This window comes from Lichenostomus cassidix, chromosome 26, assembly GCF_008360975.1.
Source record: "Lichenostomus cassidix isolate B80296 chromosome 26, HeHo_3.0, whole genome shotgun sequence".
In the NCBI taxonomy this organism is placed as follows: domain Eukaryota; kingdom Metazoa; phylum Chordata; class Aves; order Passeriformes; family Meliphagidae; genus Lichenostomus; species Lichenostomus cassidix.
In genome coordinates, this window is record NC_139506.1 from 2,430,611 (window position 1) to 2,441,810 (window position 11,200).

The following is an 11,200-nucleotide window of genomic DNA, read 5'->3' on the forward strand; positions in this document are numbered from 1 at the left end:
TCTTTTCCAGGTGGTTTTTGTGTGTGACCAAAGCCACCCTGTAAACCAAAGCCCAACTGTGTCCAAATGCTTTGTCCTATTCCAGGACAGTTCTTCAATGCCATCAAGAATTGAAATATAAAAAAACAGGGAAAGACTCTGTTTCACATCAAATCTATTTTATCCTCCTGACCTGTTGAGCTTCACCACTTCCCACCACGAACCTGAGCCAGAAGCTCAGAGTCACCCTGGCAACACATAGAGCACAAAAATTTCTGGCCTTTCTCTTCCCACAGGAGCTATTTTCCAGCTGCAGGTGAGACCTGGAGAAGGTTTGAGCATACAGCCCTCAATGCCAAAATGCTGAAACAATCTGCTGAAATGGAGCCAGGAGGTGCTTCCCAACCTGAGAGCTGCTCTGCCAGGTCTAGGCTATGAGTGCAGCTTAAAGCAGGAATTCCTTGAGCCACCTTGGGCTGGACTGAGAGTTTGTCTCTGTCAGACACACCTTGGTTGTGGCTCACCACACACAGAACTGATTATCACATCTGCAGCAGGACACAAAGCTTGATAAAGGCAGTTTCTGAAAAGCTCAGGGACAAAACGTGACTCCTGGCACCTTCCTTTGATTTGTTGGATTCAGCTGGGAAGAAGTGAGGACATCTGGGCAACCCTGTTGGTGAAATCCAGGCTTTCAAACAGACCCCTCCCTCAGGAATAATCTTGGGACAGCTCAGGTGAGAGCACATGGTTTGTACCTATCCACAGCCTCTGTTCTGATTGAAAACTCCCTTTAAACCTTTGCTTTAGCACAGAAAGCATCAGGTTTAGTCTCTCTGAAAAGACTGGCTTCTACAGACCTCAGTAGAAAGGTGCAGCTACTCTGGAAAGCAGAAATCTGGCCAGACACCAGGTGATCGTAAAATACAAGCCTGATCTAAAGAAAAAAATTAATTAAATTTGAGCCCTGCTTTCACCTGTTTCAGTGCAAGTGTTTTTGGCTGCACTTTAAATAGTCCCACAGTTGATCTCCACTCTCCTTTTAGAGTGGGAGAGTCTGATTACAGGGAAGGGAAAGCAGTAAAATTAGTGTTGGGCTGCCAGGCAGTCACTCGGCCCCTTGTGGACAGTGGGGTGTTATTGAGGCTCTGCAAACGCTGCTGCAATGTCCCGGGTGAGAATTCCAGGTAGGTCTGAACGCCAAGTGTGAGCCAAGGAGCTACAGGGCAGGTTCCTTAGCCCACAGCCTCGGAGATTTGGATGTGTTCTGTCCAGAGGACCTTGCTGGGGCCTTCGGGCATTTTTCTTCCTGCTTGGAGATGTTTTTGGGATAGTGCAGCAAAGAAATTGTGTTAGTGTTTAAATCTTGCTCTGCTCGTACTGAAGGAAAATATCTCTCCAGCAGTGTAATGTGTCCTGTAGTGACACCATTAAATCCCTGGGGAAGGGGTCAGAGGGATTTCAGGCGTCTCTGGCCAACCTGGTGAAGCTCAGAAGATGTGGGGAGCTGCAGCCCCGAGGGGATTGGAGCTGGGCAGCAGGAGCAGGGCCAGCCAGGCTCTCAGAGCAGTGCAGAGGGACATGTGATGTGTGACTGTGAGCCCTGAGTGATAACAGCAGTAAACAGCCCCGATAGGAGCGTGTTTGGGATTGCAGGGCTGTGGTGTGACAGACACTGTCCCACTCCATAAAGCTGGTGTTAAAGCCTGGCCCTGCACCACCAGTGGGAGGCTGGGAACGTCCCTGAGTGTAATTTTCATCCACTAAAGAGGTGAAAGGTCAAACGAAGCATTTCTGGGATTTGCAAATGAATCCGTGCAGTTCCGGAGGCTGGGCTTTGGGAAGCCAGCAGCTTGGGAGCTGTGATGCCAGAGCTGAACTGCTGGGTCAGATGGAAAGGGCAGAGCTGCACCTCCAGAGTGCTGCTGCCACCCTGGAGTGAGGATCTGTGGCAGGGCAGTGTCTCAGCTGTCTGATCTGTTAGGGAGTAAGTGGAGATGTGAGCACAGGGGGGTGGAACTCGGCATCCCTGCAATGACCATCCATCCTGAGGGCCACAATGAGGGCGAGTCATGGGCAGAAAATAGCAAAGCCTGGTGCTCTGAGCCACTGAAATATCTGCTGCCTTGGTCAGCAGGACAAGGCTGTCCTGCCCTCGCTGTGCTCACAGGGTAGGGAGAGACCTTCCAGGCCAGCCCAGTCTGAGCACAGGACTAGTACCTGTCAGGCTCTGGTGGTGTTGAGTGAGGTGATCTGGCTTCTTGGAAATGCTGCACCTTGGGCACTGCAGGGACAGCAGACTGTGTCAGGCAGAAGCTGTGCCAGAGCCAAGGTGGGATGGGATGTCCCTGCAGTGGGGTTTGGCTCCATGCTGAGGCACCACTGAGGCTCTGTCATGGCACAGGCAACACAGAACTTCCACCTTTGCGTTCCTCAAAGTGACAACTTCTGCTCTGCCTTTCTTCTTCTCTTCCAGTACCTAAAGGGGCTACAAGAAGGCTGGAGGGACTTCTCACAAGGGCATGGGGTGACAGGACAAGGGGGGAGGGTTTTAAGCCAAAGGAGGGTGGGTTTAGAGGAGATTTGGGAAGGAATTCCCCCCTGTGAGGGTGGGGAGGCCCTGGCACAGGGTGCCCAGAGAGGCTGTGGCCGTCCCTGGATCCCTGGAAGTGTCCAAGGCCAGGCTGGATGGGGCTTGCAGCAGCCTGGGATAGTGGAAGGTGATCTGCCTATCAGATGAGCTTTCAGGTCCCTTCCAATCCAAACCATTCTGGGATTCTTTTACAAGTGGAAGGTGTGGAAGGCTTTGGCTAAGCTTGTACTTTGCTCATCCCCTTTTAATGACTGATGAGATGATAAGGTAAAAAGGCTCAGATTTTGAGGGGCTGATAACCACAGCTTTTATTTTGTCTCTGTTTTATCTCAAACAGCAGAACACAAACGTGAGTATTGCTGGGTTTCTCTATGCTCTGTTATGTGTTACTGCCCAGACATGATCACTGGAACCAAGCAGCAGTTACATGATCATGGTGATCCTTCAGCAGCTGGAGAAATGCTTTTTCCTGGCAGTGCCAGCTCTGCCCCTCGGTGTTACACAGAATGGTCCCACCTTTTGGTCCTTTGACACAGCACCAAAATATGAATGTTAAATATTGTCCTGGCACCCTGAGTGCTGGTGAGAACCCTCTGTCTGTTCTGCTTTGGTCCTCACTTGTGACCATGTCCTGTGTGACACTCGACGGTGAGGTCCATCCTTGGGCACTGAACCTCTCCCTGCTTCGTGCTGAGATGCCAAAACCTGCTGTCAGTGCCCCTGGGCTGCCATGCAAACATCTGCTTCTGGGAGATGCTGCCAGCAGAGCCCTTGGGCTCTTGTTTGATGGTGTTTGGTTGGCAGTAGAAGGACTTTTAACCTTCCTTGTCCTCCATAAAGCTCCAGCTAGTCAGTGGTGACTCTGGAACCTTTGCAGCACAGTGCACGTGGTGGGCTGAGGGTGCCAAGCTGGGGCTCCCCAGCTGCACTGAGATGGTGGGAGTTGAGTGTTTGGGCTGCCAGCTCTGCCCCATCCATCCCTCCATCCATCCCTCTGTCTTCCTCCTGACTGCTGCAGCAAGTGGGTTTCAGACTCCCTGGAGCTGTAAGGGCTTTGCCAGTTTTCCCTTTTCCACCCCGTGCATGCTCTTCCCAAGGACCTGCTTCTCCTGGGCCTTTTGGCAGCACTCTTGGACTGTATTTACTTTCCCTGCTGTGCTGGGGGTATCAAGGCATGCCTCCAGCCCACCAGGTGTGGCCCAGCCTCGGTGCAAACTTGGGAGGAGGCTCAGAGTCTTCTCTGGGGCGTGGGGGCCATGAGGAAATGGCAGCTGAGCACGGAGCTGCCTGCAAGGGACACTGCCAGTTCCAGTGGCTGGGAATCACCTGTGGGACACTGATCTCCTGCTCCTTGCAGACATGGACGAATCCATGCGCTCCTTTGCCGAGAAGGTCTTTGCCTCCGAGGTGAAGGATGAGGAGGTCAGGGAAGAAATCTCTCCTTTTGATGTGGAAGAGATCTGCCCCATCTCCCGCACGGAAATGACACTGCACATGATGCGTCGGGAGAGCATTGCCATGGTGGAAAAGCGGTGAGTTCCTGGGAGCCTGGGCTAGGAGAGGAGCACAGCCTCCACCTCCTGGGCAGAGCAAGCAGCAGGGATGTAAATCAAGGCCCTTGGGAACAGCTCCCCACACCTGTGGAATAAATCCTTGATAATCCCCAGGCATCTGTCAGGTACTCCAGGATTTCATCTCCAACTCTTCCCACTGTTGGACAGAAAGACACCCTTGGCCTGTTCCCTGGCTGTCAGCACAGCAGTGGCCACAGAGCTGTTGGGGAGGGAGACTTGGAGACTCTGGGAAGATGCAACTTCCAAAGTCTGTGGCTACTTTGTGTTCTGGGGCTTGTGCTTTTGGCAGTGCCTGTGTAAGGTGCTCAGAAATCACCAGTGAGCTGATCCTTGTCGTGCTCAGCTGGAATATGGCTGTGGGAAGAGCCCCTGGCTCTGCACCTGTGTGTGACCATGGCATGGGGCTGTTTGCCTGAGCCTTTCCTCCCTAACAGGAAGAAGATGATCCGCCTGAAGACGATTGCAATGGCACTGCCCGTGGCTCCGAGGTCTGTACCCAGCCAGGCTGTCACTGATAAGGACAACTCCACCTACCCCCAGCACCAGAATGTGCCCGACTTCCAGCGGGTGCAGATCACTGGGGATTATGCCTCTGGGGTAGGTACTTCCATGGCTGTTCCCTTCCAATGCTGGTCACTCCCTTTGGTCCCTGCCTGTCCCTCAGCAGTGCCCAGTGACACAGGAGTCTGCACCAGCTGCAGTGGGGATGGTGTCTCCCAGCTCAGTCTGTGCCTCACAAGTATCTGGAGGTGCCCTGCTGCATCCCTGGAGGGTCCAGAGCTGAATTCTTTAGCAGGAGCCTGTGGGGTGTTGTGTGCTTCCCATGGGACTCTCCAGGGAGAGCATGGCAGGGCAGGCTGTGCTCACCCTGTCACATCCTCTCTGCCTGCACACAGCTATATCTGTGCCAGCTCTGAGCATATCCAAGAATCCCAGAAGGGCTGAGGGAGGTCACCAAGCTCCTGGAAAAGGCAGGGTCACCTAGAGCCAGTTGACCAGGGCTGTTATCACATCCTGTGCTAATCCTGCCTACCTCTCCTCCTCAGCCTGCTATCACATTTGTGCTGCTTCTAAGAACATGCTGGAGAGTAGCTCAGCCTGGAGCTGCATAGCAGAGGGGATCTGGAAATGCCTCCCTGCTCAGGCATGGAGCACATTCCCCCTGCCATGACTATCCTAGCAGGGAGTGCTGGTTTCCCAGCACTACTCCACTCCAGCCTCTTCTGCTTGCCCAAAACACATGTGTGTGCAGTAAATCAAAAATCGTCGACACACTGGCTCAGTGTATGTTGTTGTTCCTGCTTCAGTTTCAGCCCAGGCTCCAAAAATAGCTTTAATGTTTTGCCCAGGCCTAGCTTCCATTTCAGGGGAAAATTACTGATTGCAGTGAGGAGTCTAAGAGGGACTGACATCAGAATTCACTGGTCCTGGCACCAAGAGCTCCCCTTTGCCATGCCTGGGTCTCTGCATATCATCCCTTCCTTGCCCTGCTCAGGTAGAGCAGTGGGAGATTGATATGATATGATACATGGTAAGAAATTTATATGATATAGGATATGACAAGAAATTTGGAGAAGGACTGTTTACAAGAATATGTAGTGACAGAACAAGGGGTTATGGCTTTCTACTGCCAGAGGGCAGAGTTAGATGGGATACTGGGAAGAAATCCTTCCCTGTGTGGGTGGGGAGGTCCGGGCACAGGTTGACCAGAAAAGCTGAGGCTGCCCCATCCCTGGAAGTGTCCAAGGCCAAGCTGGATGGGGCTTGGAGCACCTGAGATAGCGGAAGCTTATGGCAGGGGCTGGACCAAGATGAGAATTAAGATCCCTTCCAGCCCAAACCATTCTATGATTTTTTGATATTTATCCTGCCGTGACCAAATTCTCCCTCCCCGTGGGTGCACCAGGGCATCTCTTGGATACCTGTGCTCCAGCTCTGTGGTTGCCTTCAGCAACAACCCTCTTGCAGGTGACAGTGGAAGATTTTGAAGTGGTGTGCAAAGGGCTGTACCGGGCGCTGTGCATCCGGGAGAAGTACATGCAGCAGTCTCTGCAGAGGTTCCCCAACACACCCTCACAGTACCTGCGCACCATCGAGGGAGAGCCCTGGAAACCAAGTGACGTTGGCCCAGGTACACCCAGGCAACCCAGGGCCTTCCTGTGGCTTCAGCACTGGGCAGGGCTCAGGAAAGGGTTGGGGAACACACTTGCCCAGGCCTCCTCCTTGGTATGACAGTGGTGGGGTGCCTGCTGTGTGGGGTGGGGGGGCACAGCAGGCTTGGGAGGTTTGGGCTGGCAGCCTGTGCTTTACAGAATTCTCCTTTTGGTGCAGTGTTCACCCCACCAGTGAAGGATGGACAGGACCCCTTTGACACTGGGAGTCTCCCTGAGGACCTGGGATACCATGTGCAGATGAAGGATGGGATAGTTTATGTCTATGCAGACAAGGCAGCAGCTGAGAGAAATGAGCCAAAGGATCTGCCCTACCCCTGCCTCGAGCACTTCGTGGATGACATGAGCTTCCTCTTGGTCCTGATTGCAAAGGGGCCTGTGTAAGTGCACAACCCACCAGGTCCTGCCTCAGTGGGCAGAGGGAGGTTAGGGCAGCACCCTCCCCTTCCTGGAAGGAGGGAGGGACCTGTCCTTGGTCCTTGTCAGCCCTCATAACTTGGGTCTTAATCAAAGCAGCACTCAAGGACTGGAGACATGACCTGCAGGTAGGCTCCCAGCTGGCCAGCCTTCCTTCAGAGCTCGTAATAGAGACAGGAGAGGCACCTTAGGGAAGCAGGGCTGGCCAGCACGAGATCCTCCACCCCAGGTGGAATGTGTGTCCCCATGCCCCGGGGTAAGGAGCCCAGTAACTGTTCTGCCCTTTGCTCTCACCAGTAAGACCTACGCTCACCGGCGCCTCAGGTTCCTCTCATCCAAGTTCCAAGTGCATGAAATGCTCAATGAGATGGAGGAGATGAAGGAGCTGAAGAACAACCCCCACCGTGACTTCTACAACTGCAGGAAGGTAAAGGGCAAGGCTTAGAGCCCCAGTGAGCCTGGAGAGAGCTGTCCTGGTGCTTTCCCTCCTTGGGAGCTGGATGGCAGAGTCCATGTCTATAGCAGCAGCATTGTTTCTGTGAATGGGAATATGCTGCCTGCAATGCTCTTGGCAAAGCTGTGCCAGCTGGTTGTGTTCACCTGCTGAGCTGAGCCCTGCTCCCCACACCACGTGCTCACCTGAGGGGTTTGTTTACCTCCTTGGGATGGTACCTGAGCACCCCAGCTTGAAGCTGTCCCTGTTTCCCCAGGTGGACACACACATCCATGCTGCAGCCTGCATGAACCAGAAGCACCTTCTGCGTTTCATCAAGAAATCCTACCGGGTGGATGCTGACCGCATGGTCTATGACACCAATGGCAAACAGCTCAGCCTGAAACAGCTTTTCCAGCAGCTCAATCTGCACCCCTACGACCTGACAGTGGATTCCCTGGATGTCCATGCTGTAAGTGGTAGGACATTTACTGTAAGATCACTCTTGGGCCACACTTGCCCCAATGGCTTTTCCCTTCCCTCTGCACTCACACATTGCGTGCATTAATATTTGTGTCAGGGTGCAGCAGCTCCTGGTTTTCCCATCTTGAGTGGTTTGGCTCAGTCCCTGCTCCCTGCCAAGCTCTAAGGGTAATATTTGACCTCCCTGCTCTCCCTGCCCCAGGGCCGGCAGACATTCCAGCGCTTTGACAAGTTCAATGACAAGTACAACCCCGTGGGGGCCAGTGAGCTGCGCGACCTCTACCTCAAGACGGAGAATGCCATCAACGGCGAGTATTTTGCTACCATCATCAAGGTATGGAGAGAGGGGAGGAGAGCAGGGTGAAGCTGTGGAGCTGCTGTGGGTCCCAATGCCAGTCTGCTCTGGTTTGCAGGAAGTTGGCTCTGACCTGGAGGATGCCAAGTACCAGCACACAGAGCCCCGGCTCTCCATCTATGGGCGGTCGCCTGACGAGTGGGCCAAGCTGGCCAAGTGGTTCAACACCCACCGGGTCTATTCCCCCAACATGAAGTGGATGATCCAAGTCCCCAGGATTTAGTACGTGCTGTGGGGCTGAGGGGGCACCGTGCCTTGCAGATCCCTTATCATCCCTGAAAGGGTTATGGGGACAGCGGGCTGTGTGGCAGCTAATCCCTTGTCTCTGTCCACAGTGATGTGTTCAGGTCTAAGAATTTCCTCCCCCACTTTGGGAAAATGCTGGAAAACATCTTTGTTCCTGTGTTTGAGGCAACTGTCAACCCCAAAGCCCACAAAGAGCTGAGTGTCTTTCTACGCCATGTGAGTGACAAGAGCACAAGAAATGGGTGCTGGCCCTGACATGGAAAAGGCCATCAGTGGGCTCATGGTCCTTCTGCCACATTCTGGGAATGGCCAGAATTCTGTGTGTGGCCAGAATTGTGGGGAAGGGTCAGAGTCCCTGAGCTAGCTGTGCTGGGGCTGTGAATCACTGCCCACTCAGCTCCTGGGGAAGATGTGAGCTTTATTCCTAGTCCTGGACAGTGCTTGGTGGAGTTGTGAGGAGAGAGGTCTGCAGCCTTGCCTGACCCTGCTCTTGGGGGGCACAGGGGTACAGCCAGGCTCTGGTGATCTGTGGTGGGGCAGGGTGAGCTCACCTGGGCACAATGAGGTGGGGAGTGTGAGATACATCTTTTTTGTTCCCTTGCCAAGCAGATCACGGGCTTTGACAGCGTGGATGATGAATCCAAGCACAGCGGACACATGTTCAGCACTAAAAGCCCTAAGCCAGAGGAGTGGACTTCTCAGAAGAACCCATCCTACACCTACTACATCTACTACATGTATGCCAACATCCTGGTGCTGAACAACCTGCGCAGGTGAGGCCTGGGATCTGCCAAGGGGCTGCCTTGTGACTTACCTCAACTCTTTGATTGTCAGTGTGGAAGCAGCGGGGCTCTCCCTGCTCTGCATTTGGAGCATTACGTCCCAGAGCAATCCAGACACCCCTCGGTAGAAGTGTGATGGACTGGGGTGAAAGCCTAGGGATTTTGGAGATGCATCTATTGCGTGCCCAGAGGAGAAAAGAGAATGAGCAATGTGCTCCTAGGTCAAGCTGGATTCTTGGGGACTCATGGCAGGAGCAGAGCTGGGCCTGAAGTCAGGTCATTGCCTGCTCTGAGTGCTCTTTCCCTGTGCCCAGGCAGCGTGGGATGAACACGTTCCTGTTCCGCCCGCACTGCGGCGAGGCTGGGGCTGTCACACACCTGCTGGCAGCCTTCATGACAGCAGATAACATCTCCCACGGGCTCAACCTCAAGAAGGTACGTGGAGAACTCTGCCAGGAGCAGCCCAGGCACAGCAGAGCAGAAATGTTCATGGCTGCCTCCATGCAGCTGGCAGTTACCTTCGCCTCTGCTTTACACTGGCACAATCTGGCTTTGGGCAGATGCTAAATTGTTCTCTGGGTTTCTCCAGGCATATTTGGGGATGTGGCTGAGAAATGCATTAGATTTTGGGGGCTTAGCCTTACAGACCTATTGTAAAATACGTTTGGTATCATTGGAGCCAGCTGACTCCTGATATCAGACAGGTTTGAGCTCCTTGGCCTCTCATGCTCCCTGAAGGATTGATTGCTGGCTTGCCTGTCTTTCCTTGCACACAATTCTCTGGCCTGATCTGAGGAATAACCCCAGAGAGGTGGAAAGTCCAGCAACTTTATACCTAACCTGCTACCTCTGCTCATCTTTGCAGAGTCCAGTGTTGCAGTATCTGTACTTCCTTGCCCAAATTCCCATTGCCATGTCCCCACTGAGCAACAACAGCCTCTTCCTGGAGTACGCCAAGAATCCCTTGCTTGACTTCCACCAGAAAGGGCTCATGGTGTCCCTTTCAACAGATGACCCCATGCAGTTTCACTACACCAAGGTACAGTGTGAGCTGAGTACTGGGGCTGGGACTGTGGGGCTGGGACCATGAGGGCCTCAGATTTTTGGAAGCCAGTGGCTCCTGCAGTGAGTCCAGCATGTGCTGGTCCATCTCCCCCTCCACCAACAGATGTTCAGGTAGGATATTAGGAAAAATTCTTCAGTGAAACAGTGCTCAAGCATCAAAACAGACTGCCCAGGGCAGTGGTGGAGTCAGCATCCCTGGAAGTTTTCAAAAAATGAGAACACGTAGCACTTTGTGATATGGTTTAAAGCGCCTGGGGGTGTTGGTTGAAAGTTGTACTCCAGTGGTTGAGCGAGCTCTGGGACAGAGCTCTGTGCAGTGCAGACTGTGCTGGCAGAGGCTGCTGACCCCTCACCCTGTGCTGCAGGAGCCCCTCATGGAGGAGTACGCCATCGCCGCCCAGGTGTTCAAGCTCAGCACCTGTGACATGTGTGAGATCGCCAGGAACAGCGTCCTGCAGTGCGGCCTGTCCCACGAGGTGGGTGTCCTGTCCCATGAGGGATGTCCTGTCCCACGAGGGGTGTGTTGTCCCACGAGGGGTGTGTTGTCCCACGAGGTGGGTGTCCTGTCCCACGAGGGTCTACTGTCCCATGAGGTGTGTGTCCTGCAGTGTTTCCTGCCCCACGAGCTGCCTGTCCTGCAGTGTGTCCTGTCTGTCCCACGATGTGTGTGTGCCCCGAGCTGGTCCTGCCCACGGCCTGAGAATGGCGACCAGCTCCGCCCATGGGCTCAGGGTTTCTCCACCAGCGCGTCCCTCGGGCGCTGCCAGCGGGGGTTCTGAAGTCCGTACTGCTGTCTTTGCCTCTGGCAGGAGAAAGTGAAGTTCCTGGGTGAAAAGTACCGGGAAGATGGGCCCGAAGGCAATGACATCCGGAAGACGAACGTGGCCCAGATCCGCGTGGCCTATCGCTACGAGACCTGGTGCTACGAGCTCAACCTCATCGCCGAGGGGCTGAAGAACGAATAGGCGGGGGGCCGGAGCGCGGGGCCGGGCAGCGCCGGGGCCGTGCCGGACTCTGAGGGCGCCGGGCAGCGCAGTAAAACCCGTCAGTGAAGCGGCTCCGAGAGCCCTGAGGGGAAAGGGGCGGGGGCATCACCTGAGTG

At 54.2% G+C, this 11,200-nt stretch overlaps 1 protein-coding gene and 1 long non-coding RNA gene across 2 annotated transcripts; one reads left to right on the top strand and one right to left on the bottom strand.

Moving 5' to 3' along the window:
• Positions 1 to 1,011: 1,011 nt before the first annotated feature.
• AMPD1 (adenosine monophosphate deaminase 1) lies at positions 1,012 to 11,156 on the top strand. The gene is made up of 15 exons (XM_085083255.1): positions 1,012 to 1,166; positions 3,930 to 4,104; positions 4,581 to 4,743; positions 6,115 to 6,277; positions 6,478 to 6,697; positions 7,032 to 7,161; positions 7,445 to 7,639; positions 7,853 to 7,984; positions 8,064 to 8,227; positions 8,341 to 8,467; positions 8,861 to 9,024; positions 9,348 to 9,468; positions 9,899 to 10,072; positions 10,464 to 10,574; positions 10,908 to 11,156. Exons 1-15 carry the CDS (start codon positions 1,145 to 1,147, stop codon positions 11,061 to 11,063), a joined length of 2,217 nt encoding a protein of 738 aa, XP_084939381.1. The 5' UTR covers positions 1,012 to 1,144; the 3' UTR covers positions 11,064 to 11,156.
• Positions 2,855 to 9,349, bottom strand: LOC146426933 (uncharacterized). The gene is made up of 2 exons (XR_014856648.1): positions 9,066 to 9,349; positions 2,855 to 4,210 (listed from the first exon to the last, which is right to left on the bottom strand). It is a non-coding gene; the product is annotated as an uncharacterized LOC146426933 (long non-coding RNA).
• Positions 11,157 to 11,200: the final 44 nt, after the last annotated feature.